Source organism: Megalops cyprinoides, chromosome 24 (assembly GCF_013368585.1).
Source record: "Megalops cyprinoides isolate fMegCyp1 chromosome 24, fMegCyp1.pri, whole genome shotgun sequence".
Classification (NCBI taxonomy): domain Eukaryota; kingdom Metazoa; phylum Chordata; class Actinopteri; order Elopiformes; family Megalopidae; genus Megalops; species Megalops cyprinoides.
This window is the reverse complement of record NC_050606.1, coordinates 19664664-19683876: the sequence shown is the minus strand read 5'-3', so window position 1 is coordinate 19683876 and position 19213 is coordinate 19664664. Positions and strand designations below refer to the sequence as shown.

Here is a 19213-nt window from a genome sequence, read left to right as displayed (position 1 = left end):
GTTCGAACATTTCAAGATGCCATCAGAGACTGAGGAGTAATTCCTGAAATTTACAGTATCAGCCAAAACAACTCAAGTCTAATTAATTATCCCTGCAAAACATAATATTTAAAACATTGTGATTTTTTGTGTCTGTTGATTCATAAGTGGCTACAGATATGTTGTCAGAAGTACAGATAAGTAGTTTGATTTTGATTGCATGCAGATTAGCAGCTGAGGGCAAATGCACTTTGCGAAGCTGACTGGCTGACAGAATAGCGATGCTGTTTATTGCATGTGTGTGACACAGCTGCTGAGGAATGTCATCAGGGCCCACCTCCTACTCCTGCATGGCCGCAGCAGTCACCTCTATGACCTGGAGTTCCTCACCCTCACGCTGTCGTGTGCTACCCACCACGCACCTCCCATGCATGCCAGCTAACCAACAGAGCGCTCTTCAGTATTATGAAGCCTGACTGGTTTTGAGATGGGCTGGAGGCGGAGCCAGCAATCTACTGGTATGAAGCTGCCCAAGACACAGTTTTTCTCTGTGTTGACCGAAGCTTGGGAGAAAACTGCCAATGTGGAAGGTGCTCAGGCTGGGTTCAGGTCAGCCGGGATGTTTCCTGTCACCGGTGATGTCACCTTGGCTGAGGTTTTTGCACCAAGCACAACAGCAGAGAGGGCACAGCAGCCAGCAGCTCAGTCAAGCACTGATTAGGGAGACAGTGTCTGTCTGCATGCAGGTTATAGACACTATAGAGGTCCCTCTTTCAGATAGGCATAGCCTGTGGAGGACCCAGATGAAGACATTTGATCTGTCTCGACTAGAACAGGCTAAGATGCAGAAATGCCCTCAACAAGCCTTGTACCAAACAGAAACAGAACCATAACAGAGACAGAGGGACAAAGAGGTTTCATGCCAAGCCACCCAAAAAAAAACCCACTCAACACTCCGAAGTTAGAAATGGTGCTTATGGGAGATGTGAGCACTTTCAACCAAATAGGTTGTTGTGTATTTTTTTTAATTATACAGTTTTCTGACACCGGCGTTTTTAACATCTGCCATGTTTTTACAGACAAATTGAAAAGGCACTTTCTGTGTCCCATAACTGCTGCTCTAGAATGTTTCAGAAATATCTAGTCAGCTTTCAAAGTAAAGTCTTCTTGACTGGGTTTTGTAATTGGGACAGGCGGTTGTGATGTAACTCCGTGGCTCAACTCAAAACCATTCCCTAACTATTTCCCCTAGGCCCATCGCAAAACTACCCCAACCCGCCCCCCACCCCCCGGAGATCTGAAAGACCTGGATAGGTGTAAGCCATATGGCGGAAGCTCTACCTATCTTACCGTAGGGCCAGGTAGAACTAAAACATATTACTGATGTCTATCCAATCCTTTCAGGTCACTGAAGGGGAATCTAGCAGTGCCTCAGAGGTGGTTCTGGGCCTGAAAGTAAGAATATCTATTGCGCTTCTAGAAGTGAGGCACGGTTTTCCAAAGTAAGATGACTTTATTCATAGCACGCAGCCTTCTGCCTTCTAATATGCTCATGCTTCTGTCACAACATCAAGTTCCAACAACAGCTAGTCGGATCTGTCGAGCTAACTGAGTGCTGATAAATTGTCTTTTTAGCCACGCGAGGGCAGCGCAGCCTAACTCAGGACTATAGCTGCGGACTAATGTACGATTAATCAAAGTCTAACATTCTTGTCAAGTTTTCTGTTACTTCTTTTACTTACTAGGTTTTTAGTTCTTCGGTTTTAAATGAACATAGCTGCAGTCATCCATTGCCTAATGTACGATTAATCAAAGTCTAACATTCTTGTCAAGTTTTCTGTTACTTCTTTTACTTACTAGGTTTTTAGTTCTTCGGTTTTAAATGAACATAGCTGCAGTCATCCATTGCCTAAGGCATTTTAGTTGTTAAAACTTGTTACCAACGACAAAATGCCTTATCTGATATTTAATAGCAAATACAAATTTATCTGCGGAAGATGTGAAAAACTCAGTAGTGCTGCATGATCCACGTTGCGGGTTTTTTTTTTTTTTGTTGTTGTTTCTGTTTGTCTTTTTGTTTATTTTTCTTTCTCAGATCTCCGCGTGAAGATTTTTAATGGGGTGACAGGTAAAGTGACGTCATTTATTGATTTTATTTTTTATTCGGGCCTGCTGAATGTACTTTGCAATCGCGCCCTTACCAAACGCCAGCATCAACTGTACGATGATAGCTGCACTGTGGAACGTGTTGGAAAAAGTATTTGTGTAGTATAAGTATAACTTAGAAAGAGTCCTTATGCATTGTGATAACCCATTTGCTATCGAAGTCTGTTTAGCTGTTTAATGTGTATTTCTCAGGGAATTCGCTTTTCTCTTGGCCTTAGTCAGGAACAGACAGTGGAACAGGAGAATTGTAGCGTTTACTTCTTGCAGGCCAGTTTTTTTTTCACCCTCATCGTGGGTTTGAATTAGGACCCAGTGGTTCAAAGCGAAAAGGGGAGGAGTCGGTGATGACTGACATGATTCCGAAAGCGAACCAGAATCTAGTGGTCGAGTAAACTAACAAGAGAGAAAGCTATCCAGGCACAGCCATAACACCGAGTGTCACTGTGATTTTTACGAGATATTATGTAAAACCTTGCCGATCGCTAAATTAAGATTCGCAAACAAGCGAGTGAGACGAGAAGATGTATTTTCACTCTTGATCTTCGCGTTATTTCCCTTTCCGCGGAGCTGATAATGATTAAGATGAAGCTGCCCATGAGGACGGCGGAGGAAGGAGGTGATGATACGACCGAGGAGGAGCAGGAAAAAACGGATCGCAATCTCCATTTTCCCAGTTCGGTTTCCAACAGGTTAGAGGATTCTATAAATCAAACGAGAGGACTAGGATATCCCCTGCTTCAGCTGGATAAAGAGGCGGTATTCGAGTGGTTTGGCTTGCATCTGAATCCGGCCAAACGGATAGAGTTTATGTGCGGGCTGCTCCATATGTGCCAGCCGCTGGAGCTCCGCTTTTTGGGTTCATGCCTGGAGGACCTTGCGCGGAAAGACTTCCACGTCCTGCGGGACTTCGAGACCAGGGCGAACAGTCCGAGCGAGCTCGGCCTCCTGACGGATGTCACCGACCCCGTCGTGCGGTCGAAGCTGCTGGTCTGTCTCTCTCTCCTGGGATCAGAGAACAGGGAATGTGCGGGGATACTGTTTCGCATATTGAGCCATGTGGATTCCGCTTTGTATTTCAAAAACTACGGCTTTCCGCTCTCCTCGTTTAGGAGCTCGGAGCATTTGCAGCTCCATCCTCCGTGCGAGGGAGGCGATGAGACCGGCGGATCGGAGCAGCGCTGCGGGCCTCCGGAGGCAGGGTTCGGTCCGCTGGAGCAGCTGGCGCTGCTGTTTACCATGGCCTCCTTTCACCCGGCGTTCCCTTTTCACCAGAGAGAGACTGTTAGGATGCAGTTGGAAAAAGTGAAGACGGCGATCGAGGAAGAAAGGCAACACTACAAACGCCGCACCAACGCCCTGGTAATATAAATATGGATAAATGGCTGTCGCTAGCTGTGTATTTAACTAGGTCTCCTAGCGAGCAAGTAAGCTAACATTGCATCAACATTAGTTAGCTAACTGGCATAGCTAGCTATATCCATAGTTTTGCATGTAGCTACCTCACAGCCCAGACAATAGACTTATTTAATTAAACTTGGGAGTGATTATGAAAGTTACCAAGCTAACAGAAGCTAACACACGATACAGCATATGGAAGAGGGGTGGGGATAGTAGGAACAGCTGGCACTGTTAACTAGTCAGCAGTGTGCAAGATAGCTAAAATGTTAATTGCGACGCTACTCTGTCAACACTAGTCATTTTATTTAGTTGGCTACATTGTTAAAATGTAGTTGTAGTTCTGGGAGTGTAAATTCATAACTCAAGCTATGTTAGCTCGTACTGTGATTAATGTTTTGTTAGGCAGTTTGTTAGCAGCTCTAGACAGTTGCCACCTGGGAGAACTGAGGCGGGGGGGGCACACCGTTAGCGAACTCGCTAAATAAACCGGCTGGTTGGCAATTCTGTGTTTACGTGTTAACTAGCTAGGTATAGTTGACACGGTGAATCGTATTTGAGAAGGATTAAGCAGATTGTGGAGTAATACCTAATGCATCTTCCCCTTTATTCCGTTTGATCAGATCAAGTTTGCCATTATAAATACGAGGAAAAAGTCATTACATACCAGTTGGTTACATTGTAGAGCGTCTTCGCTGGTTTGCTAGATAGCAAACCTGTTGTTTTCAAACAATCGTGCGTTTCTGAATTGGCCGTTAATCGTTGCCGGTCTCCCCGTGATTGACAGTACGAGAATGCACGACGGAGTTGTGAGATCCCTGCAACTGTCGACCATTGGTGTGCCTCATGGTTCTTCTGAGCAGTTTCCCGTTGATTGCTTTTTTATTCGAGTTATCCCGAAAGCATCGGATATACAGTAGGTCTAATTCATTGACTCCCCACAGACCTAAAGACTGTGTGTACTTCTGAGCTGAACGTGGAGGGAATGTTGACATGGTTACAAAGAATAACAGTGCGCTACTAAAGCATGTTAAATTTGTTCATTTTTAGGCAAGAGTTCGCTCATATCATGCATTCATTTTGGGTAAACGAAATACACTTTGCAAATGTGTATTTGCAAAGACTGTTTGGCCTAATGGACTTTAAATCAATAAGAAAATATAAATGTTTCCTGATTTTAATTTTAGTATGTAGAGTTTGTGTAAAATGATTGATGCATCACCAGAGAGCTATAAATCAAGTGTATCACATAAAGTACTTCATTTATTTTTAAGGGGAGTTTTAATATCTAGTGAGAAATAGTTCAACTTGTCATTAGGACATCTGCAGTATGCATCATTTAGAGAATACAAAGTTGTCAGTTGAAATAATTGCACAATAAGTTTTTTAAAATGGTAGTCCCACTCACAGACATAGGCTGAACAGAATTGACCTATTTACTTATTTTATCGCCCGATTATTCTGGTTGAAATCAGATGTGAGGCAAAATCCCTTGGAAAGTGACATTGTAATTGCAAGTATTTATGTTTGAGTAATACACTTACTCATACAATACACTACCTGTGCCCAGCCTTCTGTTTCTGTTAAGTCCCTAACACATTCCTCTACATGAAAGTGGACTATTTTTCATGAATATTTATTTCCTTAACAGATGTTCTTGTACAAAGCGTTGCCCATGGCATTTCGTATGCTACCCATCTGGATATATTTGCCAAAACAGTTCAGGTTAGCTAAGGCTGCATCTCAGACTACCCATACACCCTTGTTTGCTAACTCCCCTTGCTTGGAAGCATGCTGCCAGGTATACTGAGTGTGTCCCAGTGCCACAGGAAACAGGGAAGCAGGCTTGTCACGTCATCAGCTACCCACTCTGCGTGAGCTTGCAAATTCATTAGCTTCACAGTGAGCATATGAAGGTGGTTGGAATGCAGTCCTAATGTCATGCTTTACAGTACAATGGCAGCGCCGCACTTGAAAATGGAACTTGAAGCTGATTATGAATCCATATCTTTAACCACTTTTACTCATCACTGCCACCTGGAGGATGGAAGACTGATATCAGGTTTGCAAGATGTAACTTTCTTGCTTGGTATTCCTGACATTCCTGAGTAAAAACTCTTTCAGTGTTACTCTTAGGTACAAATCATATATTTATATCTTAGTACATATATATTAAAAGTAGCTCTGCCACTGAGAGTATTGATATCAATAAGATTACAATTTACAGACTTGCCCAAATAATCACACACATTAAACAGGCACTATTTCAAATGAAGACTACCTAGTGTTTCCTTGTTTTTTTAAAAAAATTTTTTTTAACTTAGCCTGCTAGTAACCTAGCTCTTCTAGTATGGCTAAGTCAATCATCAGGTTGTTCTTGTTGTAACAGCCTGGATATATTATTTAGTGTGGGAGCTTAATGTCAGACAGATTACACCAATGATTGGCGCTTGTCATCACCGTGTCTGTTATGATTAGCTTGTTTCAACACATCATGTCTTTGTCAGGTCATTCTCTTCTCTGGCAGAGTTACAGCAGTGTAGGGTTATCACCCATCATCGCCCTGACAAGACATCACAACTGTTCTCTGAATGACTACCTTTACAGTCCATATGTAGGTTTGCCAAGTGTGCTGTTTGATCCCTTCTCTGGTCTGTGACACCCAGGTGTCACAAGGTGAATCAAGGTGTATTAGAAAGCTCTCCATGCGAAATTGTTTGATTCTCTCTGAGGATTAATTCATAAATAAAATGAAATGTCTTCGTCAACTAGTCTGAACGTTGCATGTGTTAACTATGAAAAGTTTCAGATTGTCAAAGTGAAAACAATAAGACACTGTAAAGGCTAATTGTAGTGATTGTAGCAGTTGTAGTAGTAGGCCCTTGCTGAAGTGATAGCACAGAACATTTCTAATGAGAACAGTCTGTTCAGTCTATCTTATCTCTTGTAATTTACCTCAAATATTTAGTGAATCTATCATTTTTTCCATTTCTGTGTTGTGTTTGTATAGTTTCTCTGGCAATTTGAAAGACTTCGGAATAAACTTACCCCATCTTTTCACCAGTGTGTAGCACCCACCAAAATAAACATAACCCCGTATGAAAACACCTCACTTCTCCTGCCAGCCAGCAGTGAATGGAGTGAGCTTGTGTAAGCGCCGGGGTACGGTTTCGATGTTTAACGCACTTCCATCGGCCATGAGGACGAAAACGTTTTTCCAACCCTCTGTCAATAAATAAATCCGCGGCAAACCATCCGCGAAGGACCAAGGGAAGAGATGAAATCAGCAGAAAGCGATATGTATCAGAGTCTGGCCTGACGTTAGAGGAGAACATATTTATGCAACCACCATATTTTTTCTGTCCGTTAGAGGTCTGGCAAGCATTATTTTTTATTGTCAGTCACTTAACAGAGTTTGAATGTATGTATTATTGGTCTGGCGGTAATTGGAAAATTAGGCTTGTACCACACAGCATTAGAGAAGATTTCATTCATTGGTATAAATTTTTCACCACAAAACAGGCAGGGATGCAAATGGTCTTATCTGGCTGTGACAGACGTGCTCTTCAGAGCTGATGATGCCTATCCACCAATTTCCCTCCAGAATTTATGTGAAAGAACGTCATCACAGTCACCTGAATGGTGCCGTTACGCCACGAACGTTGTGTCCCCAGTGCTGTGATGATGGTCACCGGTGGCTTGCAGAGGGGCACTCTGATGCAGTGTCTCCTCCCCCTGTGACTTCTACCACCCCTTACAGGGGATCTTTTTTCCATTGCAAAACTCAAGTCAGAGAAAGTCAATGATGATACATTATGTCTCCACCCATTTAGTGGTTCATGAAATCTCATTCTGCCATAATGAATTGTAATAGCGCTGTATCATTTGCAATCAGTTACGAGTTTGAAGACCTGTTAATTATCAAACAAATATAGTTTTATTCTTTTTTAATTAATATTGATTAAGTGCTGGGTTAGTCATGCATATGGTTAATCACTATCATTTATCCTCTCTTAAGCCGCAGTTAGCACTAGAGTTCCATGCGGTGCTTGTGTGGGAGTGGGATGTGATTATTTGAATATTTGCTGTCCAGCTCTACTTCAGTTGCAACCCTCTCCAACTGACACAAGTGTGACGGGTTGCAGTTCCGTGGCACTAGCTGCTAGTTCAGATCTTAAGAAGACCCCCATTGTGGCTGTACTCACTGTTTTCCTGACCGCCCAATGAGAAACAGGCTAATCGCTAATGCGCAGCACCTCCCACAGTATGTGTCGGGCATGGTGCTGTTTGAAGCACTGTAGCTGTTTATTAAATGTCATGCTGGAAATAGTTTATTCATTAAAGAAAAAAAAAAAAAAAACTTATGGTGTTTGCCATCCAGACGATTTCACAAGTCCTCTAGGTTTTCATGTTTGTGGAAATGAGGACATGATCTATATGAACGCAGTAGACTAGAGGCCAACCACAAAATTTTGACTCCCTATCTTCATCTGTAGTTACAGTCTATAACACTTGCTTAGCAGATGTTCTTATCCAGAGCAACACTTTGTATACTACCCATTTATACAGGTGGATATTTCCATCCTATTAAAGATGTTTTTAATTGTTAAAAAATCTTAACTTTAATAAAATTAGTGACTCGATGGTTGGATTTAAGGTTTGATGTGAACACTGGTGGTGGAATGATCACTTAATTGCAGAGTTGGTACCAAATGTATACATACATTTTTCTTCTGTTGCAAGCTGTTATTTTCACAGGTCAGTGATGCAGACTATTAAGACACACTAAAAGCCAGTAGTTGTGCAACTTTATTCATCATTAACCCAAATGGAAATGGCTTTGAGTTTTGAGTTCAAAGAGTTGTCATTAGGGTCAACAAGCCCATTTGGAAATATCAGTAATCTCTGTTAATACACAAATAGTAATTAAAGCCTAGATGAGGTGTTTTTGATGTGCTGTTTGAAAGGTTATTCGAGCCGTTATGTACTTAGTACTAGCAGACTGTTTAGCTGACTCCTCTTCAGATTGTTTTTCACGCAATTGATATGTCTGAATTTTCCACAGTAGGTTGTTATTGTTTTATTTTATTTAGAAATGCAAAATTTGGATAATCCTTTAAGATGTGCTATCTAAACCTCTTGTGGCTTCCATGGGTACAAATACGATTTTATACACTGCAAGTATCATAGGAAAAGAAACAATGTCTACTTTTAGTATAATTTGTTGAAGTGAAAATAGTTGTTGATTGTAGCTTATTAAGCAACTCATCCCAACTGTTCCAGCATTTCCCTTTTTGTTTGTATAGCTGGAACTTTAAAACGTGTTCACAGTTATCCTGGTCGAGTAAGACATGGCATTATAAATGCCTTAAAAGTCATGCCCCTTCATTCCTACTGTTGACACTTGTTTTTAGTTTGACACAAGAACTGCTTACCTTCAGGTGTAAGAGTATCATTTCTGGACGATTTGTGTTGGATTTAGTTGAACAAATATCATTTACCTTATTCCTTCATTTCCTATATAATTCCCTCTTCGTCAATGCCCTTGATCACCTGCCTCAGGTCTCACCTCACTGGTCTCTGATCAGTAAACTTGACATGCCTCTCTCCCCTGACTTAACTGGATTCTGTATTGTGTTGGAATTTCCAAGCATCTCATTTCCCTCTTTAATTACTACATCCTCCTTAATTTCGAACAGTCACCATAACACGCATACCTGCTCCATGCCTGCATATTTGTTGTTGCCCCATAGAACTGGATCTCTCTGCAGTTCATTTCTTTCATAAACTCATTTTTTGTTTCTGGATGCCACACCATTTCCTGTTTGTGTGAATGGAACTTCACAGTTAACTTGAAAAGGTCGAACAGTGATCTACGTCCGGAGTTCTGTTGGCTGAGTGCCTATGCTGTGAAGCAGATAAGCCCTCAGCCTTAAAACTGGTACCAAATCACAGCTTTAACGACATGTCGTTTTCCTTTCTTGATTGCAGCCGGCCAAGGGTCCGAAACCAGACTACCTCTCTCCCAGCAGCGAGACCCGGTCAACCAGCAGGGCCCAATCTCCCCCCACCAGCGAGACCCCCACCAGGGTACCCTCGAGAGAAGGTAAACTCACCTGAGTATCCACATGCCCAGATGGGAATAAGTGTGAAGAGACATTATAAAACAACTTCTGTTTAGCACCTCGTGTCACCAAAATACGTGTGTCAAGCATTTTTTTTAATGTGTACAATTTTCTTATTTTTAGATCTGACAGGCTTCCAGTTACATAAACCCTTACATCCTGTTTTCCGAAGCAAGACGCCCAGTTGTAATTATAGATGTGCTTGGCATAGGTTGGGCATGGATGTTCAGATTACGAAAACATAGTTGAAATAGGTGAATTAATTACGTCATGTTTCACAGGACTGTGGTTACAAATTTAAAAGTTTTCCCCTGTTTTATTCTCCCATTGCTGCTGCCGCATTGGCGCTGGCCTGAAATCGCATGTTCCTGGTGCTTTTTGTCTTTAACAACAGATATAAGATTAACTTGTCCACCCCCCAGGTCTAACCCCCAACTATTAATCGTAAAAATTTGATTCTGATCCAGGATCAATTTGCTAGGGTCTGAAAAAAAAACCTGCATCAAATTGCGGTAACAACAAATTGTTGCTTGGTTTAGAAGGGGTTTTATTTGTCAAAAAAACATGCAGCGACATGCGATTGTTACAACAGCCATATCAGCATGATGGAAGGACCTGTGTCATTAGGTAGTTTGCACTAATTCTCCTTGTCTAGTATTGAGGACTTAAGATCCCAAGATAGCTAAAGTTTAGCAAAAATAATTCCACCCTTAGGTTGATTTCATGCGCAATTACCACTAAGACATTCTTTCAGTCATTCTTTTTTTAAGTTTGATAGAGATAAGCTTACTGGCTACTTAAGCCATGTACTTTATTTAGAACTGTCGTAGCTAGCTAACGTGCAATTCAAGGCCCTAGGGTATACAGGAATGCTTGTGCTTTAATACTTTTGAGAAGAATTTAGATTGCGTGCACAGGAAAAGCATGGATTGTAAAACCACCCTACGGTCAACATAAGCATGCTTGTCAGCTCTTCTTAAACAGAGCTGATAAAGTCTGAGGTAGAAACAATATGAAACGCTTCATTTGGCTCCCTGAGTTGTGATGTACCAAAATAAAAAAGAAATGGTTTGATCTGAATCTGACTGCAAAAAGTAGCTCACAAGAGTAGCCTTACAAAAGTGGAGGTGGCCAGGGTCTGAAAGAATCATGATTACATTTTGGTGTTGCAGGTTGTAATAAACTGTTTAGGGAATCAAGCCATTCCCTTCAGACAGTAGTTATCAAGGAGTAAAATATTTTTATTTGTACTACTGATTAAATAGTTAAAATAATGAAAAAAATGAAATAATATAGCAGAAAATGTAAACTTTTTCCCCCCGCTTTTATTTTTTTCATTCTTTATAAGTTCTGTTTTTAATTTATGAACTGCTTTCTTAAGTTTGAGCCATAAATGATTTCAGATTGAGGTCTAGATATTTAAATTGGTCAGCTGAAAGCATTTATGTTGTGCCCAGTTTAACTGTTTCTTTGTAGATTTGGATGAAGACTTTGGGGAGTTCAATTTCAGGAAATATTTCTTATTCAGATATTACGGGTGAAGTTTGTTTCCTGTATGACCACAGACTCCTCCCCTTCCTTTGCCTTTTAGCTGTGCACATCGAGAGGATTGTGCTGAAGGGAATCTCCAGGAGAAGGACTGAAAGGGAATACAGCTTTGAGGTATGGTGTTTGCAAGAGGTGTGATGTGCATGACACAGCTTTGATATGGCAGTGTTAGTGCACTCATATTCACTTGGTATAATAACCCAGGAGAGTACATTGTGTCTGTCACTAGTGGCATTATGCATTGCCATCATACCGAAATTCCACAGTGACCGCCTCTTCATCACGCTTAAGAAACGCATTGGGAGAAGTGTGACTGTGTGTGCCTGTGTGTGTGCCTGTGTGTGTGCCTGTGTGTGCCTGTGTGTGTGTGTGTGTGTGTGTGTCTGTGTGTGACTCTGTGTAGGTGTGAGAGAGAGATTCTGGGTTAATTGTATGTGTGTGTTTGTCAGTGATTGTGTGTCTGTGTCTATGTATCTGCATGTGTTTAGTAGGGGCACAGGTGTGGCATGGAGTAGGGGTGTATGCATGGGACTATGTGTGTGTGTATGTGTCTGTGTGTATGATTCTGTGTATGTCTATGTGTGTAGCTAGTGATCTGTGTGTGTGAGAAAGGGAGAGAGTGTGTGTCGATCTGTGTGCATTTGGCTCTGTATCAGTGTGTGGCTCTTCTTGTGGCTCTGTGTGTGTGTGTGTGTGTGTGTGTGTGTGTGTGTGTGTGTGTGTGTGTGTGTGTGTGTTTGTGTTTGGCAGGGTCACAGGCATGGCACAGAGCCAGTCAGACAGCATGGTGCTCCACACTGTCCCCCTTCAGGTGTATTTTCATCAGTAAACATCATGCTGGAAATGTATTAATGCACTAAAAATCAGAGCCATCCTTCTACACTGCTTTCTGCTTTAGATAGCGAACTAAATCATTACCAAACTGGCTAGCTACCTTGATAATAACATGTAAAAATGTCTACTTTGGAATACTGCTTGCCCAGATTGTGTGATGCAGTGTCACCAAAATGGTTAAATGGCTGAATTTTCAGTTATGGCAATGGCAGAATGTTTTTTGCCTTGCCTATTGTTAAAGTGTTCCTAGTGACTTACAGAGAATAAGTACTTGAGTGTGTTTTGTGGACTCAGCTGTCATGAATTTGGAGTTTATTAGCTGTTAAGCGAATCATTGTATTTGGTGTACCCTGGTGCTGAATTGGTTTTGGATTACTGCTGACTGATCTAAATCCTCACAGAAACCTCTGTAAACAAACTCAGAAGGGGGTCTGCCTCTTGAATGCTTCCCCTTGTGCTTTTCGAGTGGCTGTGATGGGGGATTACAGGAGCAAGCCGTTCCTGCCTTGTTTTGGTTGGCGGATTAGGGAGGATCGTTACTGCCGACGCGCTGACAGCACATGTGAAGCGCTGGGAAGGGAGTGTGACACAGATGGGACCTCCGCTCCTCCCCTTTCGTCCCCACTCCACCCCGTCTCCGGCATTCACACGGCAACACAGCGGGAGGCTGGACTTCAGGGAACCGCACAGCTTATGCTAGTTCTACGAGATCTTTGCATGGAGCAGAACGGTCAGCTTCCCCTCCGGGGCTGCAGTGTAGCGTAGTGGTAAGGAGCAGGCCTAACCAAAATCTTGCTGGTTTGATTCCCCACTGGGGCGCTGCTGCTTAACCCAGAATTGCCCCTGTAAATATCCATTTGTATAAATTGAAAACATGTGAAGACGGTAACCTATGTAAGTCGCTCTTGATAAGATCGTCTGCTGAGTAACAATAATGTATTGTTTAATGTGATGTGAGTGGTGTGGAGCGGACAGAGCAGCTGGCAGGAACTCTCTGACAGCGGAGCGTGCGTTAGGCCAGAGGCCTGTGATTAGTCAGGCAAGAAGGGGCACGCCTCCGCCTTTGTTTTGGCCTGCCCCTCCCTCAGCGTGTGCGGGCAGAGCTCGCTGCAGGGAACGGGAGAGCGCACCTCACCTGTCGCGGGACTCCCTCCCACCACATTCGAGCTGAGCCCTTGGGCTCGACCTCAGGTGACCTCCTCCTGTTTCTCTGAGGTGAGAGGTAAGGAGGGAGAGACACAGGTGGAGGGGAGGGACTGGTGGCTTTTTTTTTTTTTGGCAATCGCTCTCACGGGGGCTGCATTCTGGCTCCCGGCCCGTGCTCAGTGTCACCGAGGCTGGCCTCTGTGGGCGTGTGGTCCCTCAGTGGTGACGTGGGCAGAGGATAGAACATCTGGTCAAACGAGGCCACCTGAATTTAGTCCTGGTCAGCAGACCAGTATGAATCATTTGTCACAAAGCAGTACCTTTTCACACCCTCTCCCTGCTCCAATAATGGTGTGTTTTGCCAAATTATTGGGCCCCTTTTTACCAACATTTACAGGACCAGGGTGACTCCTGGTGCTCTCAATGGCCCTTCAGGTCATCAGTGCTGGTGTTACCGCGCTTAAGGTACTCCAAGCAACGTAATGGCGGTAGCCATTTTCCTCTTGAAGGTGCATGCCGCTAGGATTTCTTGCTTCTTAAATGATTTGCACTGAGCTTTGTGACTGCTGACACCCAGTCGAAGCGTGTGGGAAACCTCAAACCGCAGTCCCTGGAAGAGTGAGCGTTTACCTCAGAATTGAGTGGTTATTTTTTTCCTCTCCTATTTTTCATAAGTACACAGGTCTCACCTCACACTTGTTTTTTGTGGGGGGGGGGGTGGTCATAAAAATAGGCTTCTACTACAAGAGCAGTAGTGCCACCATGTGTCATACTCTTTCCTTGCCAAACAGGGGCCAGACAGTTTGCCATGCCCCGGATACCATCCCCTGAAGCAGTTCCCTGAAGGTGCTCGGCCTTGACTGGAGAGAGCCGGAGGTTTTCTTCATTAAGACCCCCAGAAAGGCCTCTCATAGGCCCTGCTTGTAGGGGAGGTCCATAAGCACCATGCCAGCCAACCAGCTGTTTTGATGGACAATTTTGGCAACTTGCATTGAGAATCCCAGCATTTTTACTTATATTCCTTAATACTTAGGTACCATTCACATTCTAAGGATGGTGGGAAAGTTCAGACTGTGGTAAAGAGGGTGTCTGAGAGACGCTTAGAACATCAGACAGGGAAGTGAATCTGAAGCAGTTACAGTGAGTCTGAGAGAAGCCTCAGTGTGTGCTTTACTTACAGGACTGAACTGTGCTCTCCAAAGGAGGTGATCCAGACTTAGGCACTCTGAGTGCGTTTTCTGACTACACAGTTTTTAGTTTCTGCTATTCATACTTAACTTACATTGACATACACCTCTTAAAATGCAAGGTACAAAGCTGTGGGCTCCTGATGAATTTAGGCTCTGTCCCAAATGGCATTTTTGCTCACTTAGAACTTCCCCTCAGAATGTCAGCGAAGTGGTCCCAGTGGAGAATAAGGATGTTTCCCTTGCACTCGATTGCTTCCCTCGACTGAGCATGTGCACGCACACTTCACATTGGACTGACATGCTAGAACTCCTTTTGTCTGATATCCCAGCGTACACATCTGTGTGGGACCTCTTTATGGGAATATTATCTTGGTACTAAATGAGACAAGCAAGTCATTTTGGGCAAACTCCGCCCTAAACGCACCTCCCTCACAAGTCACTTAAGTTCTCTTGTCATAATTGACGTAGTGGTAATTGAACCATGGAAATCTTCTCAAGAGCATTTAAATTGGGGGGTTATATATGTATATCTCAAGTCTGAATCAGCACCGAATTGCAGGAAGTAGATTTCATCAGCCAGTGGGAGTTCAGCTGTATCAACACTCAACAGCAAACGTATTTAAAGGAGGATTTACCTTTGCTTTAACTGAATTCACCAAACCCTGCTGGAAGAGCCAGACTAGCTGGCTAGTGTTAAAACACTCCTGTGGCAAATCTTCCTGTGTGCCCACACACACACACACACGATAGAGAGGGGGAGAGAGAGACAGTGGGAGAGAGAAAGAGAGTGAGCCCATGTACAGCGCCATCTGCTCTGCTGGGCACGGCACAGAGAGCTAACTCGAGTTCCAGGACATTCATCACCTGCAGCAGAAGGTCAGTTTCCCTCAGTCCAAGTAAAAAATGAAGTCCAGCTGGGGGGCATTCTCACAGAGTGGCGTGGAAATCTCTGTGTATAAGATTACCCAGCCTACAGAGGCACTCCATTCAGATGTAAGTCTATTTTTCATACATTTACATTTACATTTATTTTTTTAGCAGACGCTTTTATCCAAAGCGACTTACAAAAGTGCATACAGTAAGTATAGCGACAGTACGGGGACAGGATGTGTACAGTTCCACAATGAGACAGGATGTGTACAGTTCCACAATGAGACATACACATGCTTAAAAGGTCAGAGAGAAAAGAGGCAGTATTTTCATTCATGAACATTTGGCGTTGTGTGCTTCAGTTTGTGTGGTTACAAGTATTATCTGTTGAAAGACCCTTATTGGTCTTGTCCTGGTGGTAAACTGCCCAGTTCATGCTGGGGGAAAAAAATTCTGTTTTTCTCTTTACAAAGATGATCCCTGGAGTATGAGACTTCGGGGGTCAAAATCATACTCTGTGACCACCTGATACTGATTTTCTTTGTAATAGAGGAAGAAGCCTTCCTTAGGAACATACAGAACAAACGCTGCACTTAAAGCAAAATTTTACAAAACAGAGGAGAGAAATTCTGACCTTGTTTAACAACCTCGTCACCAATCTCAGGCACAATAATCACAATATTATCCCTCTCTGCTGTGCTTGCCAGCGACAGCCATGGCTTCCTACAAACCGATGCCACAAGCAGGCTGGACCGAGGCCCACAGAGAGACATCAGCATTCGGAGAGATCCCTCCTGTCGTCAGCTACGCCTGCCGGCAGCAACCAAACAAACAAGATGGCGGTCCCCCTCTTGTTCCCCGATAAGATAAATATTTATGCAGCTTTGGAAGTCAATCAAAGGCTAGATAAACACCTCCACACCCACATGTCTGAGAAGTGAAAAAATGCTTCAATTAAATTGTTAGGGTTTTCAGCTATCTGCGTGGGGATCGCAGCCAGTGTTTCATGATTGTTGGCACTGCTCTGTTGTGACTGGAATTACGACAGACGGGCTTTGCCCAGAACAGCCCGAAGGCGTGGCTCTGCATTTAAGTGTGAACCACGAGGTGTTTCTGCTGATGTTGTCACATCATTTGGCTAAGATTCTTTACTTGGTTTTTAGAGAGAGAGGGAGAAGTTGGGCGGAGGGTGATGTTCTTTGCTCAGACTGCGATTGGGTTTTAGTTCGAGCTGATGGCGCATGAAGCGGATGGTGCTATGCAGTGCCCCCCTGCTAATGCCTCTTGCTAATGCCGACTGAGTGAGTGTGGCGTGAAGAACCGGGCACAGTGGCTTATTGTGGTGAGCCATTCATCCAGACGGCCACTCCCAGCACCCACATAGCCAATCCGTGACCTCCGAATTCCAGGGGGCGGGGAATGCAAAGAACGCCAGTATGAACCACTGTCAGGCAAATCAGTTAAGTTAGTCAATTCAGTTAAGTCAGTCAGTCTGCTGGTCAGTCGTTTGTTCGTGTCACATGCTTTCAGTCAAGCTCAAGCCCGATACCTGGAAGGTATTCATTTTTGAATCTGCATTTTACTTTTTTGACTCGTTTTTTGACTTGTTTGTGACATACCGTGGTTGTACATGGTGAACCTTTGAAAGAGAATCCTTTTTCACCTTGACCCACACTGTGGAGGTGTCTTTTTCCACATCTCGGAGAGGTCACAGGGTGCATTGTGGGAGATGTAGGTGTGAACCGTGGTCATGAGCCAGTTTGCCTAGTGACAACATAGTTAAACATAAACATGCATTTGAAATATCTGAGCTCGCGTATGTACTCTAAAATTGTGATATTGTGGCCCACGTGCAGTACGTTCTGCAGTTCACATCCACTCAAGACATAATTTTTTGGTTTAGACACAATTCACATAATATTCTCTGGCTTTTTAATCAGGTTGAGAGGCTGAAGTGGAAGTTTAGAGTTCTGCTTGTTGTTTTGTTTAGAAAGCCCACTGGGGAAATCTCAGAGTCTAGGAAACTTGGAATGAGATCAATGCAGAGAGAGCAGGCCCAGAATCCCTCTGAATGCCCAGCTTTGTGGTGTTGTTCAGCACTGGCTTCACTGGTGATGGGGACAGTGCATAGATGTGATACACTGGCTTTTGCACTGTAATGTTCCTGTTAGCAACAGGCCTGTTGGTGCTTCGGTCTGCATGCAACTATCTCTCACCCTGTTGGCTTCAAGCACATCTTACTCCCTTATGACCAAATAGTGATTCAGCCAATGAAAGGGAGAGTGTTTTTCAGCACACTGCCTGAGAACAAATCAAAAGTGATCTGAGACCCCGCCTCTGGCCTTGGTGCTAAACAGAAAGTGAGGAACTGCTCGCACTGCAGTGTGAAATAATGGACCCACATCTTTGTTGTTGACACATCCCAGTTATTATCTGTTTAGCTGGTTCAGTTAGAAAGGCTGAATTGGGTAAAGCACTGTCCTCTTCATTTGTTTGCCTCTGCTCTCTGCAAACTGACTCAGTGGTGAAAAAGGCGGGGTCAACCAGTAAAGGGAGGGATTCATTGGTTGACCCACTGTTCCGGTCGGTGGTTCAGGGCATGAGGGATCAACCTACTTGAGGGGTGGAGTCCGGACAACAGGTGATGCCTTTACACTGGAAAGAGCCACATTCATTCCACAGTGGGGACCTGGTAAAGATCACCCAGCAGTCGAATGGCCCTGTGTCCAGACTGCTGTTGAAGTAAAGTCACTGAACTTGGTGTTGAGTGGTAGCTTTAAGCTTTGCTCCACTGGCTCCATGGCCTTGTGGTTAGAGCGTTCACGCTCACCCCCAGGAGGATGGGTATGTGACCCCCAGCTAAGTCAGACATTAATAATGTGACTGGCTGCCTCTCTGCGTGGCTCAGCATTGAAAGAGGTGTATTGTGGGTAGTGGCCTGTTGGTAGCCTGGCGTTCAGCCTGGAGTCTACTTGTACATTTAAGCCTCCTCACACCACAGATATGTGAATGAGCTCTCATTCAGTGAGCCACCCAGGCTCCAACTTCCCTGCCTCATTCCACTCCACTCAGCTGGACAGAAAAATGTAACCGCAGCGACAACAAAATTAAAATAAAGAGGGGCTAAATGTTGCCTGCATTTCAGCAGTGGGACCTGCAGAGTGATGGATAGAGTTTAGTGGTTAGCCACAGAGTTGGCCCGCTCTCTATTAACAGAAATTTCGTCACTCAGGTTTATGTAGGCTCGGCTTTCAGGCCCTGTCTGTAAATGCAGTGTTTAGACTGAAAATCGCTCTCTTAAGTCCTTAATTGCTCATTGTTTCAACATTGTTTCCGCAGCTGATCAAATGACCATTTTGTAGGTTTGTGGAACCATTCATAAATGTTCTGTAAATATTTACTGACTGTCGGATACTGTTTTTACAAGACAGTATGGCACCTTCAGTTTGTTCATATTCTGATTTACCTAAGTGGATTTTGGCGTGCCAGACATTTTGGATTTGATGTGAGGGATCTTTTAAGATGTTCTGTGCCAGCGTGGGAGTCTGAGTAGGCAGTGGAGGTTTTGAGGAAATGAATTTGAGAGCCCATACCCTGTGGTCCTCAGAACGAGATGTGTGCTGTGAAGGATTCCATTAACCAGGCATTGTTTAGTTTTCAGCTGTGATGTGCCTCTGACGCATGCTCTGCTCATATTGCCTTTGTTTGTCCCAGTACCGGGCTGTGTGCGTGTGCGTGCGCATGTGTGTGTGTGCGCGTGCGTGTGCGCACGCATGTGTGTGTGCGTGAGCGTGCTTGCGCGCATCTCTGTGCCTACATCTTAATTAAACGTGGTGTTTCCCCTTGTGGGAGAGAGGAGACCCTGAGGATGGTCCCATGGAAACACCGTTTTACCACACGGGGAACGGACTGCCTCTACCGGCTTAGACTGGCTCATACTAGTTGGGTTGTTAACCTCTT

General features: G+C 43.8%; 1 protein-coding gene across 1 annotated transcript in view; it reads left to right on the top strand.

Moving 5' to 3' along the window:
- Positions 1–2548: 2548 nt before the first annotated feature.
- LOC118771587 (zinc finger CCHC domain-containing protein 2-like) overlaps positions 2549–19213 on the top strand; it is a 33732-nt gene continuing 17067 nt past the window's right edge. The window contains exons 1-3 of the mRNA XM_036519594.1: positions 2549–3504; positions 9532–9646; positions 11257–11327. Coding sequence (XP_036375487.1) covers positions 2719–3504; positions 9532–9646; positions 11257–11327 — 972 coding nt within the window. The 5' untranslated portion in view covers positions 2549–2718. The remainder of the gene's footprint in view (positions 3505–9531; positions 9647–11256; positions 11328–19213) is intronic.